This window comes from Zootoca vivipara, chromosome 1, assembly GCF_965207765.1.
Source record: "Zootoca vivipara chromosome 1, rZooViv2.hap1.1, whole genome shotgun sequence".
In the NCBI taxonomy this organism is placed as follows: Eukaryota; Metazoa; Chordata; class Lepidosauria; order Squamata; family Lacertidae; genus Zootoca; species Zootoca vivipara.
Window position 1 is genome coordinate 119,010,218 of NC_142582.1, and position 23,602 is coordinate 119,033,819.

A 23,602-nucleotide genomic window follows, 5' to 3' on the forward strand; every position below is an offset into this window, starting at 1 on the left:
GGAGGATGAGGTCTATTCTTCTTCTTCTTCTTCTTCAAGACAATGTTTATATATATATAGCAAGTCCTCCTATTACCTGGATTTCTAGAACAGATCTGCTGCTTTCATAAAGGAGGTGAAATCCTAAGTAACGATAAAAGGATGCTTTATACAGACAGAAATTTACAGTTTCTACATCCAGATATTCTTTTTAAAAAAGAAGAAAGGTAAAATAAAAAGAAAATAAAAAGAAGATCAATTGCTTCCCTTCGGGAATCTAAAAGCTTGAAGGCTGTTGGATCGCCGGGCCAGCCTCGCACCCACTTAGATCGCCTCGGATCTGGTTCTCCTCCGACCTCATGTACATAAGGAACACAGTGACTGTGGCAAAAGTAGCAGCATTCACGGGGAAAGCTCGAAGCAGCGTGGAGGTGAGGCCTCTTGTGAACACCCTCAAGCCTTCGGCGTGGTAGCTTTTCCTGACGCAGTCCAGAATGCCCTGGTAGCGCACAATCCCACCGACTCCATCGGCTTGGAGGCGAGACTTGATCACATCGACGGGGTACGTGGAGAGCCAGGAGACAATCCCAGACATGCCTCCCGCCAAGAGCAGTTTGGGGATGATGTAACTGTCCTCCGCCTCGCACCCCAAGTATCTGGTGAGGCAGTCGTATGTCAGGAAGTAGAACCCAAAGCTGGGCGTCTCCCTCATGAACGTGGAGACCATTCCCCGGTTGATGCCTTTCAGCCCTTCCTTCCGGTAGATCTTGACCAAGCAGTCCAGGGAGTTTTTGTAGTTCTTGGACTTCAGCTTATATTCGCCCGTCCCTTGCAGCTGCATCCGCGTCTTAGCCAGCTCCATGGGGCAGCAGATGACGCACTGGATGGCGCCGGCTGCAGAACCGGCAAGGAACTGGTTCATTGGAGTGTCCTTTCCGAGAGCACGGAGTGCGTTCCCTTGAACGCCGAACACAAGGGCGTTGATGAAGGTAAGTCCCATCATAGGTGACCCAATGCCTTTGTAAAGTCCAAAGGTCTAGGAGAGAAAAACAGAAGGGGGGAATTGGCATTTGGAGAACCATCTTCACAATTCAAAGTGTTGCCCATGACCTTTAAAGCCCTAAACGGCCTTGGTCCAGTATACCTGAAAAAGCATCTCCACCCCCATTGTTCAGCCCCGGACACTGAGGTCCAGTGCAGAGGGCCTTCTGGCAGTTCCCTGCCTGTGAGAACTGAGGTTACAGGGAACCAGGCAGAGGGCCTTCTCGGTTGTGGCGGCCACCCCGTGGAATGCCCTCCCATCAGATGTCGAGGAAATAAACTACCGTGTTTCCCCTTTTTTAATACGTAGTCATAAAGTAAGTCATGGCAGGATTTTTAAAGTGTTGCAAAATATAATACACCCCCCAAAAATAAGCAATACCGTTGTGTTCCTTTAGAGCCTCGGAGAGGGTTGAGACCAGGTGGGAGGGGGTGTGTCACCAGGCGAGCCGCGCTGGGAGCAACTTGTGCCGCTTTGCAACTGCACAGGTGGTCAGCTGCCCAAATCAGTTTGCACAAGAAGAGTCAGGCAGCTCAAACCCCACAGTTTATTAAAAGTCTTTCCACTCACCTTCTTGTGCTTCTACCCTGTTAATGCACAATGAAGATGTTTGAACTACCCCGAAATATGGAGGGGAGGGAATGCGTCCTTCTGCGCCACTGGGGCAACGGACGCGCTGCTGGCCCCTTCCTCCGGATCAAGGAAGCGGCCTGCCGGGTCGGTGCCCAGCAGCGCCACGCGGAGCACCAGATCAAGTAAGCGGCCTGCAAAGTCAGCACCCAGCAGCCCCGTGCTGGATTGAGGAGGTGGTGCTCTGTGCGGCGCCGCTGGGCGCCGACGCTGCAGGCCGCTTCCTCGATCTGGTGCTCCGCGCGGCGCTGCTGGGCACCGACCCGGCAGACCGCTTCCTTGATCCGGCGGAAGGGGCCAGCAGTGCTCCCACCGCCGTCCGTCATCCCGGCGGCGCAGAAGGACCCGCGGACCTCCCACTGCCGCTCACCTTTGGGCCATGCAGGCCAACCAGACCCAGCAGGCCGCCTCCGGGACCCAGCAGCAGCAACGTGGCAGCAGGAGGAGGAGGCTTGCTGCGTGCCCCGAGCCATGAGCCAGCAGGAGCCAGTAAGGAGGTACCGGACTTACAGTAAAAAATTTTTTTAAAAAGACCCCCCCCCCAAAAAAAATAAGCCATAGACTTATTTTCTTGAGTGAAATAAATATAAGACGGTGTCTTATGATGTGGGAAACACGGTATCTGACTTTTGGAAGACACCTGAAGGCTTTAGGGAAGTTTTTAATGTTTGTTATTTTTATCACTTTATTATTGTTAGTATTCTGGTGGGAGTCGCCCAGGGTGGCTGGGGAAACCCAGCCAGATGAGCAAGGTATAAATAATAATTTATTTATTTATCAATCATTATTATTATTATTAGCCAAGTCATTTTTATTCAGTTCTTTTTAACAACATCAAATTTAATACATAATTCCAAAGTAGACTTCCCACCCTTCCGGGTTGCATTATACATATTTATTCCACAATACTTTCATTACTGTTATATTTTACTTTGCATCCACTGCTCAAAATTTAATCCTGCCTGTGATTCCATTTAACGTATAATAATCTTCACAGTCTTCAAAGTGTTTTCACCTAAAGGTTCCTGTAACCTTCTCTTCTGGTTAAGCAATAGATTAGGGTAGCATCATCCCACTCATAGGAAGTTGTCTTATCCCATGTGAGACCATTCACCTATCTAGTTCAGTGTTGCAAAAAGGTAAAGGTAAAGGACCCCTGGACGGTTAAGTTCAGTCAAAGGCGACTATGGGGTTGTGGCGCTCATCTCACTTTCAGGCCGAGGGAGCCGGCGTTTGCCCACAGATAGCTTTCTGGGTCATGTGGCCAGCAGGACTAAACTGCTTCTGGCACCACAGGAAACTGTGACGAAAGCCAGAGCGCATGGAAACATCGTTTACCTATTTGTCTACTTGCACTGGCGTGCTTTCGAACTGCTAGGTTGGCAGGAGCTGGGACAGAGCAATGGGAGCTCACTCCGTCATGGGGATTTGAACCGCCGACCTTCTGATTGGCAAGCCCAAGAGGCTCAGTGGTTTGACTACAGTGCCACCCGCGTCTACACTGTATAGCAGAGGTATCAGACAGGAGTATTTCCCAGCCCTACCTGATGACTGAACCTGGGAACCTTTGCATGCAGGGCAGAGGCTCTGTCACTGGGCTATGACCCTGCCTCAGCTAACCAGTAAGAATTCAGGAATCTCAGTCCTTTTGCGCTACACGCCTTCCCTCAACTTATTTCTCCCTGTGTCACATGACAATGTTGTTTGAGGGGGTATGGATAGCAGCTGCAACAAGATAAGCTTTAAGTTGAGTTGGAAATAGACATTTATTATTATCTTGAAGGTTGCCCTCCTTTACTTCCTTGGGGCATGTACGCTCTTCGGTAGCTCAGTCAGCTAGAGCATGGTGCTGTTAATGCCAAGGTTGCAAGTTCGATCCCCATATGGAACAGCTGCATATTCCCGCATTGCAAGGAGTCGGATTAGATGATGCCTTCCAACTCTACAATTCTATGATCCCAACTTTAAAGACTTAGACAGTACAGTGGTACCTCGGTTTAATTACATAATTGGTTCCAGAAGTCTGTACTTAACCTGAAGCGTTCTTAACCTGAAGCGTACTTTCCCATTGAAAGTAATGGAAAGTGGATTAATCCGTTCCAGATGGTCCGCGGAGTACTTAACCTGAAGCAAACTTTCCCATTGAAAGTAATGGAAAGTGGATTAATCCGTTCCAGATGGGTCCGCGGAGTACTTAAACTGAAAGTACTCAAACCGAAGCGTACTTAAACCGAAGTATGACTGTAAACCCTTCTGGGCAAGGGATGGAGACAGGCAAAATTACCACAAACTTCTCTGAACCCACAACAACTCATAAGGTGGGGGTCAAAATGTTCCATTAGGTTCACAGAAGGGCCACAGAAGCCAGCCAAGCCATCTGCTAATGAAAGAGAGAATGCAATTTTTCGAAGAATCCCCATCTGCCTTCAGCCCTCAGCCACCACAAACCAGCTTAAGAGTTGAGGGCCCTCCAAAACAGGGTGGAAGGTGATGTAACTATCATAGTGTTTGAGCATCTGCTTTGCATGCAGAAGGCGTCAGCTTCAGTCCTCAGCATCCTCGGGCAGAGCTGCAAGAGACCCCTCTCCCAAACCCTGGAGAGCTACTGCCAATCGGTGTAGACTACTCTAAACTAGACAAACCAATGGTTTAACTCGTTATAAAGGTGCTTTCTATGTTCCCAAGACCATGCTCAGCCTCTGTTAGTTATCTTTTCCCTTAATGTGAGGAGAAATCCCAGCCTTCAAAGGAACAGCACACTTGAATGTTATCTTGAAACAAACCCCCACATCCTAAGGATGCTCACGTCTTAAAAGGAGATGCAGAGTTTGGTGGTATTTTTTTTTATGGAAACCAAACTTCACGGCCCCATTTCATATGGCACAGAGGCAAGTATGTTGAAATGGGGCACTGTGCTTAGACTCCATTAACAACATTAGAAATCTCCTTCTGCCCCAATGAATTAGGTTCACCTTTCCTAAAGACTCCTTCGGAAATGGCCAAAACAGTTGCATTTCAAATCAGTACTTGGTAACTACATCTCAAAGAGTTTTCCTGGGCTATTTGTCTTCCATCTATCATAAAGGGCTAAAAAAACTGTACAGAATCATACAACTGTGGCAACTGGTTGAGTACGTATAAACATATTTTGGTCTGTGTACAGCTACGGAGGAGGCAGAAAGTTGACGACAACAGCAACTGGCCATGTCACATCAAGACTAAGGAAGCGTCTCATGGCTGCCCATGTGCACAATCATTTGCACAACCAAGGAGCAGTTGTGTGATTAATGGCTAGCTGGGGATGGGGAAGCCCCCTCTTCCGATCACACTTCCATGAGCATTTGGAAGAAAAGTCCAGCATTGCAGCATGAGGAGGAGTATTTACTGTGGCCAATTGGAGATCTTCCCTGACTGACCTGTAGAGCTATTTCGACATGTCCCTTAGGGAAGTTACTTAACTTTGATTTCACTTCCCATTCAGTTATCAGCTGCTAGTTACAGCTGGGCAGGAGCGAAGCAAGATTAAGTCGTGCCTTTGCCCATCAGGAGCCGCTTTGTAGAGAAAATTGGCACACCAGGAACATGACTAAGCTAAACCTCTCACTTTGGTCCAGTGAGAGCAGAAAATATGCCAGTTATGGTGTGTGAGAGATGGTTAAAAACCAGTTAACGTGGCTGTACTTTACTTTTATAAGCCGAAACATTGAGCTAACTAGTTTCCACTGGAATCCATTTAGGCAAACTTCATTTTAACAGTAGCAATCAAACAACTGTCCACTTTTCTACAAGACACTTTTTATGCAGTCGTAAAAACAATAAAATCACAGTATAGAAAAAAAAGATTGAAAAAGATGGCACAATAAACACCTACTAGTTAAATACCACAAACATGGGTTTTTTTTGTTTTTTAAAAACAAAATGGCATCAGCAACAGGGGCAATTAAATCCCATTAGGTCCAGTCGTGACCGACTTTGGGGTAGCGGCCCTCATCTCGCATTATTGGCTGAGGGAGCCGGTGTACAGCTTCCAGGTCATGTGGCCAGCATGACAAAGCCACTTCTGGCGAACCAGAGCAGCACACGGAAACGCTGTTTACCTTCCCGCTTGCAGCGGTACCTATTTATCTACTTGCACTTGCTTTCGAACTGCTAGGTTGGCAGGAGCTGGGATCGAGCAATGGGAGCTCACCCCGTCGCAGGGATTCGAACCGCTGACCTTCTGATCAGCAAACCCTAGGCTCTGTGGTTTAACCCACAGCGCCACCTGCGTCCCAGTAATTAAATCCTAATGGAACGTTAAAATTCTCACGAGATGCACTGAAGTAAAATAGTCATCATTGTCCAATCAGTGATGTGATCAGACCCCACCCTGGGAGGCTGTTCCACTACTGAGAAGGACCTCCACAAGGACACTCTTGATGGTGAGGGAACCTGAAAGAGTGGCTTGGATCTAGAATGGAGTTCTTGAGCCAAGTCATGTGGGGGTGGTGATTCTTGAGATATTCTTTGATAGTTTAGAACTTTAAAGAGCAAAGAACAGCACCTTGAATGGAGCCTGGAAGCTATCTAGTGACCAGCGCCCTAGCAGATCAGCTAGCAAGAGGTGATGGAGCAACTTGGGTCATAACTCCTGACAACTACAGTCTACCTGAAATTTCTGAAGGACAGCGCATTGCAATAATATAACCTGGAGGTGAAGAGAGCAGGAGAAACCCCAGGCTGATCTGATTCCTCCAGGGGAAAAAATCTATATGGCATAGCAGATGAAGTTGGCAGAAGGCACTTTTGGCCTTCAGCTGTCTTCTAGGCGTCCAAGTGAAAGGGGAACCCAAGGGTCACATCTCTAATTAAATTTGTAGTGTGAGAGCTGTAACTGGCTAGTTAATGCAAGATGTCAACCACAGATCATGTGAGAGGATCCAGTTGCAGCTCCTCTGCACAGCTGCATTGCTGCAGTGCAAACTCCTCCCATAGGAACAATAAGAAGAGCCTGCTGGATCAGGCCAATGGCCATCTGGTCCAGCATCCTGTTCTCACAGTGTCCAACCAGGTGCCTGTGTTAAATCTTGAAGCAGGACCAGAGCACAAGGGGACTCTCCCGCACATGTGGTTTCCTGAAATTGGTATTCTGGTCTAGGAATCCCAAGTGGCCTGGCGAATTCTGAAGTGACATGAAAGGTGACAGAAAAAGAGGCTTGCTGCTGCTGTTGCAGCTCCCTTGACACCCATGGTGAAAATGAGCTCCTAGGCTTTATTCATGAAAGGCTCCTTCTCCCTTGAATACAGTGCAAAACACGAGCGCACAATCACTGAACAAGCTACTCACCGTCTCTTGCTTTATGATGGACTGAAAACAGTGCAAGGTCCCCCGGTAAAGTGGCTTCTCCACATTTTGAACTTGAAGGCGTACCTACAAAACGCAGTGAGAATTCATTGGCATGGCAAACAAAATAAATGAGAATCAGCAGGCAGAAGTACGACAGCACCTTTGACTGGGCACACATAAGGTGTATCGATGTGCACCCAGTCCTGACACCACAGTGCCAAAGCAGGCAATTTAAAAAATAGTCAGTATTTTGGGAGTCACTCAGTTTAGTGCTCAAGTCTGCATGAGATGGGAATGATTAATAGGGGCTGGTGCTTGTCCCCCTTACTTCAAGCTATCTGCGGTTTCATTAGCACATCTCATTATTCTCAGCTATGAAATAAGACCAGCAAGGACCTACTTGGTGGTCATGAAAGGCCATGTTTAAAGGATGTTAGCTGAGGTCCATAAACAGCTACTTGTCTGGTTGCCTATGATGAACAAGAATATTCTCCAGGCAATCAGGAATGGAGTTCATAGTTTTTCCTTTTAGACCGCAGCTAACTAACAGATATGTGAAATAAATCCACTTTTTATGAACCCTTAATCTTGAAGAAGCTGCCTGTATTTTAGACAACAGTGTCAGAAAATCCTGCTTTGAGGGGCCTACACTTTTAAAAAAAACCCAATAATGCTTTTTTGAGCATTGTGGGGCAGTCTCTCTTTGCGGCCTGATAAAACATTACCACGCAGGTGCTCTAAGGCTCTTACATTTTTGCCACAATGCAATATCCTATACCATTCCCATTACATTATGCCAGTTTCCTTCTTTCAATACTGCTGAAGCTGAACCCTGGCATCTAAAAACACTTAAAATTCGAATTGAAAACACACACTGAGAGTGAACCCCACAAACCAACCAAGTACCAATACCTAAAAATGCATCAATACAGACATGGTTATAACATCTGTGTGTGGGGGGGAATAAATATATATATATTATAAATGGGAACCTCAATTTAAGGAATGGCTGAAAACAGAATTCACAAGTTTTGTTCCACAAAGTACATATATAAAATCCTTTTAAGCATGTAAAAAAGCATATAAAATCTTTTTAGTGCACTCTAGGAAAACGAATGCAAAAGAAAGTCGGGTTTTCTTTTAAAAGCTCATATTCAAAATAAACCTTGCATATTGCAAATCCCCACCCCCTCCACTTCAGAGCACAAGAAACATTTTTAAACTAAAAAGAAAAAAGAAAGAAAGAGGAAGGGAATAAAACTACATATGGTTTCCTGGTATTTTTAATTTTTTTTTGTCTTTATAAAACTTGAACTAATCATACATGTTGGAAAAAATTAAGACCGAGAGAAACAGAAGGTTCACCTGGTCTATACTTACTAGGTAACACTCTCCCGTGATGAGGCTTATCTGTCATCTACAACAAAGTAACACTTTTGCTGTTAATGAAGACAGCCCCTAGCTCAGAAAGTAAAGGCAGTTAAGCAACAAAGCAATTGTACACATTACATCAACAAACTGGGGAGGAGGAGGAGGAGGAGGAAAGGAGTTGCCACTCGAAGAAGACCTAGTTCAGGTTCAGTTCAGCATCTCTCATGGTTTGTTTGTTTTTTTGCATCTCCCCCACCAAGTTCCCACAAAACCCAGACATTGTTTTATCTGTGCAAAAAAAAAAAAGCTTCAGAGAGGAAGTTAAGCTTTGTTTTGGATCCCCCCCCCCAAGATGTATTAATAGTTTCAAAATGAAGTTGGCCTTTAGAAAATTTGCTTTAAAAGATAAATAAATAATAATAATAAAAGAAGCTAAGAGATGTTTAGCCATCCAGGTAAGTTACAGGACTCAAAGGAAAGAGTTTATAGGGCTTAATGCAGCGACACGAGATTTAGATCTGCATAAACTGCCTTTTTACAAGACCGGGTTATTATTACCTAGCAGATTAAAGTAAGTTAGTCTAATATTGCAATCCCCTGCAGACTTTCTTGGGAGCAAGTCCCCCAATGGGACTGACATCCAATAAACATGGACAGGATCGTCCTGCAGTGTCCTCTCTTAAGATGGTGTTTCCTGCTCGGCAGGGGGTTGGACTGGATGGCCCTTGTGGTATCTTCCAACTCTATGTTTCTAAGTGTCCACTCGGAAATAAGTCCTCTTAAATTCACTTACTCCCATGATAAGTGTGTATAGGATTGCAAGCTTAAAACAGAATCCCTCCCCTTTGCATTGTTAGTAATGCCATTGTACCTTCAACAACATGGTAGCAAGTTAACTGAGGGATTTGTATATTGCCATCATAATTAACTAATACCCCATCCCTGAATACATTTGCTTTGCAAGTACGCTCAATGGAACATGCTTCCAAGCAAATGTATTTCCTGGTCCCAAGTTGTGGTCTGAGGGCACATGCTGTAGCCACCACTCTGAAGCTAAGCAGATATGAGTCTGGTCAATGCCTGGATGGGAGACCGCCTAGGAATCCCATGGACACCACCTGGAGTTCCATGATGGAAGAAAGGTGGGATAGAAATATACGAAAATAAAAAATAAAAATAAAAATAGGTTTCAGTTCAGGGTACCAGAATATGCCTTCACCCTCTCCATTAAGACCAATTCCATTAAGTTTTTTTTAAAAAAAAAGTGAAGAGGATTAAGAAAACCAGACAGTCAGAGTTTTGGTTCTCATTCTGCAAACATGTCCATAAAATATATGAAGGATCATAGTACATATGGGACAAAATGGGATTCAACGGAAATTCAATGGAATCTAATGGAAACGGTTTCTCAAGCAAATGGCGTACCATTGCATGAAATGACTGAATTTTACAGCTACAAACCAACAGACTTCACATTTCATCCATAATTGTTGCACCTATTAAGTATGGGATGTTTTAAGGTTATGAATGTTAATCGGCACATTTCCTCAGCCAGAAGATCCTTAACCCCTTGCTCCAACCCACACTCAAGCTGAAATTATTGGATTTACTTGACCCTGTGCATGGGTACTCAGAAGTAAGCCCCACAGCGTTCAATGAGCCTTGCTCTCAAGTAAGCGTGCAAATGACTGCAGCCCAGCTTAGACTCATGCATTCCAATCCATGGGCCAGTCCAGTCCTGTTTTGACTACTGTACAGGCACAGATTTTAAGTGATATGCCTAATTGGATCTCATTTCCCACCCACAATCGGCCACTTTTGAGTTGAATTAAATGTCAGCTTCCCGGACCGGGGGGAGAGAAAAAGAAGAAGAAAAGTATTCCTTTGTGAGCTCACAATATTTCCCGGAGGGTGGGAGGAAGCATGTTAATTAGCAAGACTGTTTCATCATGCTGCAAACTGTCATCCGGAAAATATAATTAACAAATTTATGTTTCCTCAAAGCGGGCAGGAAAACAAAAAATGTAGCAAACAGCAACAATGCACCTATAAGTGCAGTGCAACCCCCCCCCCCCGCTTTTTGTATTAGTCCTAAAAATCTGCATCTTCCATAAGCATTTTTGCTAGATGCTGCTGGGTTGCTGAGTTTTTTTTAAAAAAAGACCCAATAATCAGAGCACTTAAGAGGGACTATCAATTTGGAACTTGTTAATCTGTTGCTAATTTGGCTTCACTGTGGGATGTTTCAATGCTTCAGTATGTCTGAAAAATCTACAGTAATTCAAAATCTCTATACCAGGATTTGGCCTATGAGGATTTTTATTTAATGGGTCCAAAACATCTAAGTTCTAAAAAACAAAAAGGCTTTCTACTCATAAGGGCTAGTGCTATCTTCGGCCTAAATGTTTATGATTAAGTAAGCCTGTGGAAAATCAACCCACCTTAACAGTATCAAATGGATGTCCTACCAACACGCCGGCAGCACCTGAAATGAAGAAGGCGGCATTGTGAGACAATCTGGCATTGCACCACTCTAACCCACCACAGAAGCAACTATTTGCAAAGCACAGAAGACTACAGAAGTCACATGGTTGCCGTCTATAGGACTCAGGTAGGAGGGATGCGGGTGGCACTGTGGTCTAAACCACTGGCTTGCTGATCAGAAGGTTGGTGGTTAGAATCCGCACAATGGGGTGAGCTCCCGTTGCTCTGTCCCAGCTCCTGCAAACCTAGCAGTTCGAAAGCATGCCAGTGCAAGTAGATAAATAGGTACCACTGCAGCGGGAAGGTAAACGGCGTTTCCGTGCACTCTGGTTTCCATCACAGTGTTCCGTTGCACCAGAAGCAGTTTAGTCATGCTGGCCACATGACCCAGAAAGCTGTCTGTGGACAAATGCCGGCTCCCGCTGCCTGAAAGCGAGATGAGTGCCGCATTCCATAGTTGCCTTTGACTGGACTTAACCGTCCAGGGGTTCCTTTACCTTTATAGGACTCAGGCCTACCATATTTGTGGCTTCCCTCAAAGAATCCTGGGAAATTTAATTTACTAAGGGTGCTAAAGGTTGTTTGGAGACTCCTATTCCTCCCTAACAGAGTCACAATCCCAGAGTTCCCTGGGAAGCAGGACTGATGGCTAAACCAAAAACCCTGGAGAAGGATACCCAGAACAGATGAGTTCTCAAGACCAGTCCGAAGGTCTGTTTTGTAGGAGTGACAACCACAATCTTGTTAGAAGGGAGTTCTCTAACTGAGGGTGGCTGCCAACCTGACGACGTTGTAGGCAGTCAAATGAGCAGAGCCTTCAAGGTGCATCTTAACACATGGGGAGGGGGGAAGGACACTCCAAGCTCATCTTAAGATTGTATCCAACCAACTCATCCTATTCACCCCAGGACCTCTGCTTGTGCACCTCTTCTGACCCCCTAGTAGAAATTATGGGGAAAGGGTATGGGTTGAGAAGAAGGAGAGGAAATTACATTGCACAAGCAGAGGTCCTTGCGTAAAACAGAATAACTTCACTGGATGCAATCCCTAGACTCCAACTCCCATCAGCCCCAGCCAGCATGGCAGATGACCAAGGATAATGGGAATGACAGTCCCACAGTATCTGAAGGGAAACACAGGTTAGCCACTGCATCTGAGACCAAGTGCTAGTGCTCTAGTAAGGTTGTGGTAAGCATGCAATTGTTGTAGGAAGTGACACAAGTACTTAACCCCCCCCCATTTTTAAAAGCAAGTATTTGAACAAGTACGGCTAGGGCAGGCATTCCCAAACTGCGGCCCTCCAGATGTTTTGGCCTACAACTCCCATGATCCCTAGCTAACAAGACCAGTGGTCAGGGATGATGGGAATTGTAGTCCAAAACATCTGGAGGGCCGAAGTTTGGGGATACCTGGGCTAGGGGGATTGATGTTTTTCAGCCTACATATTTTTAAATTTTAAAATATTTTCTGCATAGCACCTTCAAAAATAAAACAGGGTTAAAATGCCAACAGGCTCCTGTTAAGTTCTTCCTTTAAGGATCCAATTGAGTGCCGCAGTGTTAATCTTATTAAAACCGATTTGGCAAGGGCTTAAGAATCACACGCAAAGTGGCATGCTTAGAACTGCAGCAGATGAAGATATTAAGTACAGAGTGTTCTACATAACCCCGAACTGTGCTTGCAGAGCGGGGGAGAGAGAAGAGGGAAGCCAACAACAGAAGGGAGAAGGAAAGCCTCAATAGGCTGAAACCAGCCAGCTACTCGCTGTTGTAACTTTTACTGGAGGAAGACGACATCTCCAGAGTCAGACTTCGTCAAAATCAAGGCAAGGAGACACACACTTTGTTTCTTCTTTCTCTCTTTCGCCCTCAAAACATACGATCTTGGGACATTGTGTATTAGCCCACAAGTGGTTATGCCATAATAAATATGCTAGTCTTTTTAAGGCGCCACGATCTTTATTATTCTTGCTGCAAGTTCCTAATGCAACTAAAATAAAAAAGGAGTAAACTAGCACTATGAGGAAGCTAATTTAGGGGTGACACTTTGAAATTGTACTCATACTCAGAGTAGCCATATTCATTATCTTGAATGGGTTTATATGGGATATAAACTTGTATGTGTGTGTTTTTTTTGGAGGGGGGACACAGATTGGGTAAAGTGGCTGTCACCACTCCAGCGGTGCACACAATAAGGACACCTCAAGCATTTCAAAGGGGCAGAAATAATAAGACTCGAAGCCCCACACCACAAAAAACAGAGCCATCCTCTATGGGTGTAGCCAGGGGGGCAGCTGCTCCCCCTAAACCGAGTAAATACCGGTAAATAAAATTCTTGACAAAGTAGAAATAACCAGAATATTTGAGGTCACTTGGATGGTGTTGTGGTGCGTTCTAGCAAAGATCCCGACAGATTTTTCTGAGCAATTGAGGTCAAAAGAAAGGAATTTAAAACCACTGTTGTTGAGGCATTTCATTCCGCGTCTGCCAGACAGAGGATGGTGACAGGTGGGTGTCCTGTCGTCCTCGTCCCCAACATAAATCCTGGCTACGCCCATGCCACCCCCCACCCCCCATATGCTAGCAGAGAGGTGTGAAGGTGAGTGGCATCCCTTGGCAGAAGTCCATTTGTTTCCTTTTTAGTCTGTCCCCACCCAAGAGGAAGGAGGTTCTTGCTTGTCCTTCCAGCACAAGCATTTCAGGAAATTGGTGCGCAGCCCCACCTTCCTACAAACGACAGTCCTATAATCAGGGTTAGAAGGAGGGGTCAGCTATGAGCCGCGGGGGCGCGCAGAAATACCTTCGCCCAGTTAAGGGAAAGGACCTTGCGCGAGACCACTCCCTCGGCCTCACAAAGCTCACATCTCAGAGGGGCTTGATGGTGTGCGTTCAGTGGGAAGGGAGAATTGAACTCTGCGCGTGCTCAGAGAGGCACCCGCTACTTCAACAAGGATCACTTCGACTACAGTAGAGATCCAAGACCCGGCCCAAATCAATCCATGGCTCGGAGGGGAAAGTTTCGATAGGCGAAGCCCAAGGAAACGAGGGAGGCTGGGCGTCTGAGCGCACAACGCCCGCTTCGATTTAGCGCAGTTTCAGCCCTGTTCGAGGAGGTGGCAGGCAGACCCCCTCGGAGAGGTTCTGGCAAGAGGGAAAGGGGAAGCCGATTGCCGAGCGCTGACTCACCGGCTCTGCCTTTATGGGCGCCGGTGCAGTGTCGGCGCCGACAGGGACAATGGCCCCCTCGGGCCTCAGGGACAATGCGGGCAACTGAGAGAGCTGGCGCCGGCGCGCCAAGGCACCGAAGGAAGCCACGAATTTGAGGAGGGAGACAGGGGTGCAAGAAGAGGTACAGAGGCAGCCATCGCGGTGCCTCTTTCTTCCCTTCCAAGCGTGCAATGGGCCCCCACCCGGAGGCAGGCGGACGGGTAGGCAGCACATCCCCGCTGCAGTGCGCCAAGCAACGCGCGCGCACACACGAGGCTCTCCAAAGGCGCAGACACGGGCAGCCCAGCTGCTGTCTCTCTCTCGCCCCCGCCCCCCGCCCGGCTTCCTTACATAACTGGATCCTGCAAAGATAGATAACAATGGGGCAGCTCCGCTTCTCCTGGCAGCGCGGAATCGCCCGCCAGCGCTCACCTCCTACGCAGCCTGCGAGGAAATCCAGCGCCATGATCGCGGTCTCCAAAGCACGCCTTCAAACCCCTTTCGTGCGCCTCGTCCCGCTCCTCTGATTTCTAATGCACCTCCCGGCTCCGTGAGTAATTATTACAAATTCCTTTGGGGCAGCTCGAGGAGGGGGGCGGCGGAATCGGCTCCCTCGGATCCAGTGAGTAGGAGGGGGGGGCGATCTGAGATCTAATGTCAGGTAGCGGTTGTTCCTTAATTCGTTTTCCCTTCGTCGCCGCCTCGCTTGTGCGCGCAGCAAGCCAGCAACCCGCCCGGTGTGCCTTCCGAGCCGGCACGATCCGCCCTTGCCCGTTGCCAAATCCGATCTGGTCGCTTCTATTTCTGACGCCAGAGAGAGGAGGGGGAGACGGAGCCTTTTGGGGAAGCGGGCGCCGCCAATGAGACGCTCCTGGCCAGGCAACACCCTTTCAGGTCGGCCCTCCGCCCGGGCCTCTCATTGGCTGCGCGGCGAGGGAGGCTGCCGGGGATGGGAAGCCAGTGGTTAGGAAAGCAGCGCGGCGAGGGCGGGCCGGAGGACGCGGGCCAAGGCAGCTGGAGCTCCGCCCGCCAGACGCAGGAAGAGCACAAGCGGTGGCTTTGTGTCGGTGCGTTTTTGCGCGCGAGGCTGGCGCGGTGACGGCGCCTTTGGCTATGTGGCGGCGCGGGGAGGGAAAGCGGGAGACGGTTGCGCAGGCCCTGGAGCAGCGGCTGGGTGGATCTCGCGCCCAGGGGAGAAGTGGGAGCAAGGAAGGCGCTTGCCTTGCCGTCAGGGGGTGGGGAGAGTTGGCCAGAGGCCAGAGACTGAAGAGGACGGAAGAAAGAGCTGCCTGTTGGGTAGCGGGCTGTGCGACAAGCCAGCGTTCCGGTCTCGGCCAGAGGCGATGGGGATGCTTCTGGGCACCAGGTTGGCAAATGCTGCTGCATCAAAAACACAAGGGCCCCGGGATTAAGGCGAATTTTCTTGTGGGGGTCCTCATTATGGACCCATCAGCATGCTTTCTCTCGTGCGTTCCCTCCCCCCCCCCACACATACAATTGCATATTTACATAACCTACATTCTGAAAATGATAAGAATAATAAAATCATGATCCTTGAATATAAGTTCTATTTTATTTTTAAAAGACATCTAATAGAATACCATTATTATTATTATTATTATTATTATTATTATTATTATTATTATTATTAATGTGGTCCATCTGGATTTTGTTGGACTACAAGACCCATCATCCCTGACCAATTGTGGCTGGGAATGACGGGAGATGGAGTTCAGCAACATCTGGAGGGCACCATGTTCCCCATCCTTGTGACTTAGATGCTGCCGCCAAGAGACTCCCAAGAGAGTGGCTTAAGAGAACTGTTGAAAGTGTGTGGAAAGGTTCTTCCTATCTTAATGGTTGCACTGAGCACCTGCTTGCTACCGTAAAGGCACCTGTTGGGCTACTGTGAGAACAGGATGCTAGACTAGCCGGGCTGATCTTGCGTTCTTATTGGAGTGAGGTGCCATAGGGCTGCGACTCGCATCTGCTTTCATGAACTTGGGCACTGTTTTTCTGTTTTGTGGGAGAAAGGCAGGCATTCCACCCCCCACCCCCCATCAGTAGGGCACTCATAGTTAAACCACAACAACAGGGGTTTAATATACTGACTGGAGCCTTACTATATTAACTGGAGTGCTTCTGAGGGAACTCTACAGTGTACAGTTTGTCATGTAATGATTAATTTTGACATGGGGTTTTCTTTCCAGACTTTTTGCGCCTACTCGGCATTTACTTAGCCTCAGCAGAATGTTAGGTGCTGCACAGAACACAAAAACTATGGTTTGGCCACAGGGGCAACTCCTGGATTCGCTATGGCAAGTTAACACACATTTTCCAAGTGTGCCCATCAAGGAGTATCTCTTAGTCATGCCTTGTGTAACAAATGGAGGATAGCCATATAGTTAGCACTGTAGCTAGCTAAGCAACAGCAGCAAGGCAAAAATGCTTCGATTTTCATAAGCCTGACCAGCTCCTTCCTCTATATATGAAGGCAGCCCTGTTTAAGGAAGCTTTTAATGTTTAATAGATTATTGCATGTTAATGTTCTGTTGGAAGCCGCCCAGAGTGGCTGGGGAAACTCAGCCAGATGGGCGGGGTATAAATAATAAATTATTATTATTATTATTATTTCCCAAACTTGGGTCTCCAGCTGTTTTTGGACTACAACTCCCATCATCCCTAGCTAGCAAGACCAGTGGTCAGGGATGATGGGAATTGTAGTCCCAAAACATCTGGAGGGCCAGCCAAGTTTGGGAAACACTGTTCTATATGCAGGAAAAGCCAATTTCTGGATCCTTACATCTATTCTGTTCACCAAACAGTGGTCCAGGGCTCAGTTTATTTACTGCACAAGCTGGGTCAGGGGCATAAGAAAATTGCTACCATTTCAAAGCGAAGACTTCACCCTCAGGAAGCGGAGGCTCAGGCCCGAAATGATGCATGCATACACCTGAAAGCAAAATGTGACATTATTATTATTATTATTATTATTATTATTATTTACCCACCCTTTATCCTAAGGTCCCAGTGCAGGTTACAACATTAAAAGATAGTATTAAAAACAGCTTAAAACAATTGACTCTCCCAGAAATCAGGTGATTATATAAGGAGGAGGCATATTTATTCCCTCCCCCTCGCCTCACTTTTCCTTACAAGTGACTTTCCATCCCTTGATTAAAATGCAACCAAATGATTTGTCATGCCTTAAAATTTGGTAGGGCTTCTGGGGCTTGATCTGGCCCATCTTCTTCTGTTGAACCATCCGTGCTTTACAGTGTCCTCCTACTTTGGATTGGGTTACTGGCATCTTGGCCGTCTTGCTTTAAGGCAAATCAATGGCTGCTCTTGAGTTTTTATGGCTCGGCTCCTTTGGCCCAGTCTGAGCATTCCAAAAACCATTCGTCATCTTCCGTCGTCTTAGAAGAAAACAACAACCCAAAGGAATCCTGTACATCTGAAATGCATTTTCGCTGGCTTCCATATTTTGAACCACTGGAATGTTTTAAGCTTGTGGGCTCAGGGAACAAAACACATCTTCTATTATTATTATTAAGGTATCTAATCTTTAGTATCTGTTTGAAGAGCACGCACTTAAAAAACCCAAACCCTTGCAAACATTTTTAGCATTCCCCAAATCTTCCAGTAACTTCCAAATGTCAGTCATTTCCTGTGCTTTCACACAGAACTTTGGGCTTTTCCTTTTCTCTGGCAAACCTTAAAGTGGGATTCTTATTGCTAAAGACTTCACTTCCTACCGCGTGTGCTCACTTATTGACAAAGGATCAGTCCTTATTATCCATTAACTTTGTGACCCTAAACAGTTCCCACATATGTGGTGCCAGTTATTGAAGTTAGAAATGATGACATACCAGCCGTAAGTTGCCACCTGTGCTAAAAAATGATGACAAGCTCGGCTCTCCCTTTGATCTACAACTTCTGTATACTTTGCGAATATTAAGTGCTTGTATTCTTCCTGGAGGCAACCATTTATTATTAGACTTTGGGTTTTTTTAAAAAAAAAGGATTTTCCTCATTACAGTCTGGTTGCTTCTAAATGTCCTGTTTATTGAACCTTTATCTTATTTTACGGGTTGGGACGGGGGAGCCCTGTTGTCCTGGCCAGACAGGTTACCGTAGTTGTCTCCTAATTTCAGATACATATACCTGTCACAATGCTTGTAACTCAATGTTAGAAATTCAGATATATAAGCTAAATCGGAAAATGGCACCTTGAACTAGGTTAGGGTCACCACAACAGAATGTCTAGGTACCTTTCCCCCCAATAAAATTTATTGTTATTATTAATAGAATAATAGAATCTTAGAGTTGGAAGATACCCCAAGGGCCATCTAGTCCAACCCCCTGCAATGCAGGAATCTCAGCTAAAGCATCCATGACAGATGGCCATCCAAACTCTGCTAAAAACCTCCAAGGAAGGAGAGTCCACAACCTCCCGAGAAACAACATTCCACTGCCAAACAGCTCTTACTGTCAGAAAGTTTTTTTTTTCAAATATTTAGTCAAAATCTCCTTTCTTGTACCCTCTAGAGCAGAAGAAAACAAGCTTGCTCCATCTTCCATGTGATAGCCCCTGGGATATTTGAAGATGACTATCATATCTCCTTTCAGTCTCCTCTTTCCCCAGCTTTTCATTTCATTTCTATACCACTTTATGTTTTAAAGGGGGGAAAAAAGAATCAAGGATGTTTACAACAAGTTAAAGCATCAAATGAAACGACAACAAAACAAATTCAAACTTGAAGGAAAATGTTTCAGATCCTTTTCTAAGGGACATTTTGCTTTCCCCATATTTATTTGCCTACTTAATTTATATAGCTGCCCCATGGCAGAAAAGTACCCTAGGAAGCCAGTGTGGTGGTGTGGTTAGAACAGGGGTCCCCAGGCTGCGTCCCGTGGGCCAGAAGCGGCCCACGGAGGCCGTTTAACTGACCCACGAGCTGCCCCCAAACCGTGCCGCCTGCTCAGCGAGTCCCCACTCGCTGTGCTAAACCGGTGCAGCACAGCGCAGGGGCTCGCTTCCGTGGCTCCAGAAATTGCTTCTGTGCATGCCCAGATGCCGAAAATCGTTTCTGTGCAGGTGCAGTTTTCGGCATCTGGCCATGCGCAGAAGCGATTTCTGGAGCCGCGGACATGCGTGACCTTAGAGTCAGTCCTAGCCTCCTAAACTACCTAAACTAACTTTACACCAGCTTAACCTAACACCAGTTTGTGCATAGGATCGCTCCCTAGGTCAATATTTAATGCTACCATCTACAGAAAGATGAAGTAAGAGCTGTTCGACAGTGGGATTTGCTACCAAGGAGTGTGGTGGAGTCTCCTTCTTTGGAGGTCTTTAAGCAGAGGCTTGACAGCCATATGTCAATAATGCTTTGATGGTATTTCCTGCTTGGCAGGGGGTTGGACTGGATGGCCCTTGTGGTCTCTTCCAACTCTGTGATTCTATGATTCTATGAAGCACAGGGCTGTGGGAGTGAGCCATTTATTTTCTGTTGCAAAAAAAAAATTACTCAAGAGAATTTAGTATAATCCTCTAATTATTTTTGGTATTTAGGAAAGCCTCGTGCTCTTGATGCTATTAAGTTAACTCTTTGGCCTAGGCGATAATCTTTTACCTGAGGGCAAACCCCGTGGAACTCAATGGGACTGACTTCTGAGTAGACACGTAGAGCAGTGAGCTGCTATGAATTTTTTTTCCTTACAGTCGCCCCTGCACGCACATTGTTTGGTGATGATACTCTGTCCCTCGTATGCCCAGCCAGGTGATTCCTCCCCCTTAACCGCCCACCTTGATGTGTGCCAAGTTCAAGCCCAGCCAGTTCGACACAGAGATTTTAATGCCGCAATGGGCAAACATAACCGTGACACAGCACCAGAGATTTTGTTTGAGCTGGCTCTCCCCGTCAAGGTAGCTCGAGTGCAGTGATTTGGACAGAACACCAAGGGGTTGTGTCTGTCTAGCAATCAAAATAGCCAGATGAGATAATACTGGGAGGAGAAGCAAAAAGTTGGGTTGTTTCGTGATGTTTTCTCCAAAAACAAAGGTCTCAAAAGGATGACAATGGACAGGCGAGTTCCCAGCTGGGTAGGGCAACAGCTGGGTGTGACAGAGCAGTTAATACAGAGCAGAGTTAATACCACGTTCTCAACTCTCATTGCTTGCACCGACCAGCTGGAACTGAAGATGGGAGGAGAGAGGGCAGGGTTTTTCCAAAGGCACAAATTCCCTGTCAGCCAGCTCATACTAAAAAAAAAAAAGCAGCACTGAAACCAAGCAGGTAGGGCTGAGAGAGAGACTCCCTTTCTGAAACCCTGGAGAGCTGCTGCCAGCCAGTGTAGACAGCATGCAGCTAGACGGACCCCAACAGTCTGATTTAGTATAAGGTAGTTCCCTATGAACATAAAATGTTCTTTGCCCCTTGCTTTTACCCTGTATCAGTGGCATTTTCTGCACGGGAATCAGTGGTTCTTATTCACTACGGAGTGGCAAATCATTTGGGAACTTGCCTTAGTTCAGGAACGAACAGGTGCAAAACTAGGAGCACTTGAAACAAGGATGCAGTGACGCATTACCTGCCGAAGGACGAATGAGAAGAAGAGGCTGTTCCATGCAAAAAGAGTAAGCTCTTTTAATAAGGTCTGGGCTGTTAAGTATGGAAACTGAGCACACTCTGTCCTTATACAAATTGTGACTCAGGCACTAACTAGAGCCAGTGTGGTGTAGTGGTTAAGAGCGGTAGACTCGTAATATGGTGAACAGGGTTCCTGTCTCTGTTCCTCCACATGCAGCTGCTGTATGACCTTGGGCTAGTCACACTTCTTGGAAGTCTCTCAGCCTCACTCAGCTCACAGAGTGTTTGTTGTGGAGGAGGAAGGGAAAGGAGAACGTTAGCCGCTTTGAGACTCCTTAGGGTAGTGATAAAGTGGGATATCAAATCCAAACTCCTCCTCCTCCTCCTCCTCCTCCTCCTCCTCCTCCTCCTCCTCCTCCTCCTCCTCCTCCTCCTCTTCTTCTTCATGCAGCTAGAAACCCAAATGCAGTTGAGGGTGCAATAATTTTCATTCAGAGCTTTCAGAATGGATTCTGCAGCATTTCTGAATTGATTCTGCAACATTTCAGAATTCTGCAGCCTTTCAGAACTGATTCTGAAAGTTCCTATAGGTTGGTCAGGATATATTTCGCTTCAGGATCATGACACTTGAAACAGAGTACACAGCTTAATGCCCAGAACAGGACAAACTGGCTCTTGGAGAGGAATGCATAGAAGCACATGTCTAATTCCAAATGCACAGAGCTTGCATGTATCAGTGGAAATACGGTAGGTAAATGCAGAAGAGCGCCTAATATTTGCCTGCTTAGCAGCTTCGGTAACACTATATACATGAAGGTTTCATTTAGCTATTGATACTGAGAAGATCCACGTGGCCTCTGCAGAAGGGTGACACACACATTCCATTCAAGAAGAGAAAAGAAATCTAATCTTTGGCTGCGTTGTGGCAAGATCCTTCAGAGCCCATTCAACAACTTTACTTATTAATGCTTTTGGCTACCGCGAAGAAGTAAGAACCGAGGAAGCCTGAGCCATGCAAGCTGGTTCCTTGCACCCACCTCCCCCTGGCTTAGAAGCATAGTTCCAAATGCACGAGGGGCTGTTTGTATTGAATTTCTGGGACTCAGGCAAAGTCCCAACCACTGCTGGACCAGCACTCATGAGCACTTTTGTCTTGAGGGATCAGAGCCCAGGTGCATGGGATGGAGCAGACAGCCGTTGCACACAACAGTGTTTTGCTACAGGGGGAAGGATGATCTTGGGCATTGCTGCGAGAGTCCGAGACATGAGAAGTAGCCAAGCATCCGGGTGGCACTGCTGGGTGGTATCCAGCTCCCTCGTTCCATCAGTGCAAGGATTTCTGATCTACTGCTTCAAGCCCAGACCGTGTGCTCAGAAATATTTTCCTGTATTTTGTAAAAAACAAGGTTTTTACCTGTGTTCTTATTGCTGTTGCATGCAATAATGCATGAATCGGACCTTTGGGGTCTGTAAGTAAAGCATTTAAATTTAACTAATGGTGCGGTCTGTTCATTGTGAGAGGGGTAGAGAGGTAAAGCGTAAGTGGATTAAACAGAATACTTAAAAGGTCTAGCAGCCTATGTTCCTCACACTTCACTGTGCTGCATGATTCTGTGATTTTGAACTCTGCTGGGAGCTCTCTCTCTCAGGAGAGTGTGTTTAGCCCCATGTTTTGGATATAGGGATCCAGCCAATTCTTTTATTAATTATCCCACACGGGATATCGATCCATATCAAGTTTTCTCCCCACACAATATGAGCCAAAGTGATCAAGGCTATTCAGTGGGTCACAGGTGGACATAGCTGCCAAGTTTTCCCTTTTCTCACGAGGAAGCCTATTCAGCATAAGGGAATTTCCCTTAAAAAAAGGGATAACTTGGCAGCTATGCAGGTGGAGAACAGGAACAAGCTTTTATACTAGGTATGTTCAGTTTCTGTTAATTGGTTCTCATGGGAAACTTACAGATTCTTGCTTCACACAATTAACTCAAGGCAGTGTCAATTTACTCTTGGCAGAAAGCCAAGGTCTGCCTGGCCTGGAAACTACTCTCTGATTGGTTAATGACCAGCACTGAACTATGTTATCTAGGAATGCTAGCACAGTTGTTCCTTGTTGGGTGTTAGGAGTAGGAGTGCTGCGTATGGTTGAAGAGAGAGACAGAGAGGATTTATTTTGCTTTGCTTTGTATGCAGAAACTCTGCTGCTTTTATTTTCTTTTAATAAATCCTGTAAATAGTTATTCTGCGTCTAGCTGACTAGTCATTTCCACCTCAGCTAGCTTCTGCACTGTGCAGGAAAACTCTGCTACATTTGGGCTAAAGCCACTAGAGCTATGCCTGACACTTCAAAATTCTAAAAAGGTACACTAGGCCAGGCTCACTGGAAGGACAGATCGTGAAGCTGAGGCTCCAATACTTTGGCCACCTCATGAAAAGAGAAGAATCCTTGGAAAAGACCCTGATGTTGGGAAAGATGGAGGGCGCTAGGAGAAGGGGACGACAGAGGATGAGATGGTTGGACAGTGTTCTCAAAGCTACGAACATGAGTTTGACCAAACTGCGGGAGGCAGTGCAAGACAGGAGTGCCTGGTGTGCTATGGTCCATGGGGTCACGAAGAGTCGGACACGACTAAACAACTAAACAACAACACTAGGCCAGAGGTGCCTTTATGATACACTGGGCAGATGTACCCCCAGATGGCTCTTTGGTCAGGAGAGACATCTTCAGGCAGAAGAAATTTCAAAGGAATGCATGTCAAGAGGCACCTTTAGCCAGACTTGGCAACTCTGCAGCATCTCAGGGACAAAGGGAGAAACACTCTTGTTAATAAGCCACACACGATCGTTAAGTGTTAACTAGGGAAAACTACGGAACAATCTGTTTTCCAAACCGTACCTTTAAAGCACAAGACTGCCCTGCGCAATTTCTGCGACCCGTAGTTTACACCCCATCCCAAAATAGAGCTTCACT

The 23,602-nt window shown here is 46.4% G+C and overlaps 2 protein-coding genes across 5 annotated transcripts in view; one reads left to right on the top strand and one right to left on the bottom strand.

The window, feature by feature from the left end:
* Window positions 1-128: 128 nt before the first annotated feature.
* On the bottom strand, window positions 129-14,850 carry SLC25A29 (solute carrier family 25 member 29). The gene is made up of 4 exons (XM_035105962.3): window positions 14,471-14,850; window positions 10,790-10,833; window positions 6,978-7,061; window positions 129-1,015 (listed from the first exon to the last, which is right to left on the bottom strand). Exons 1-4 carry the CDS (start codon window positions 14,502-14,504, stop codon window positions 257-259), a joined length of 921 nt encoding a protein of 306 aa, XP_034961853.1. The 5' UTR covers window positions 14,505-14,850; the 3' UTR covers window positions 129-256.
* SLC25A47 (solute carrier family 25 member 47) overlaps window positions 14,850-23,602 on the top strand; it is a 34,529-nt gene continuing 25,776 nt past the window's right edge. Inside the window, exon 1 of one of the 4 annotated variants that reach the window (XM_035105931.3) lies at window positions 14,850-15,105. In XM_035105931.3, coding sequence (XP_034961822.2) covers window positions 14,988-15,105 — 118 coding nt within the window. In that variant the 5' untranslated portion in view covers window positions 14,850-14,987. The remainder of the gene's footprint in view (window positions 15,106-23,602) is intronic. The other 3 variants (XM_088655522.1, XM_088655521.1, XM_088655549.1) reach the window with 3 other exon arrangements.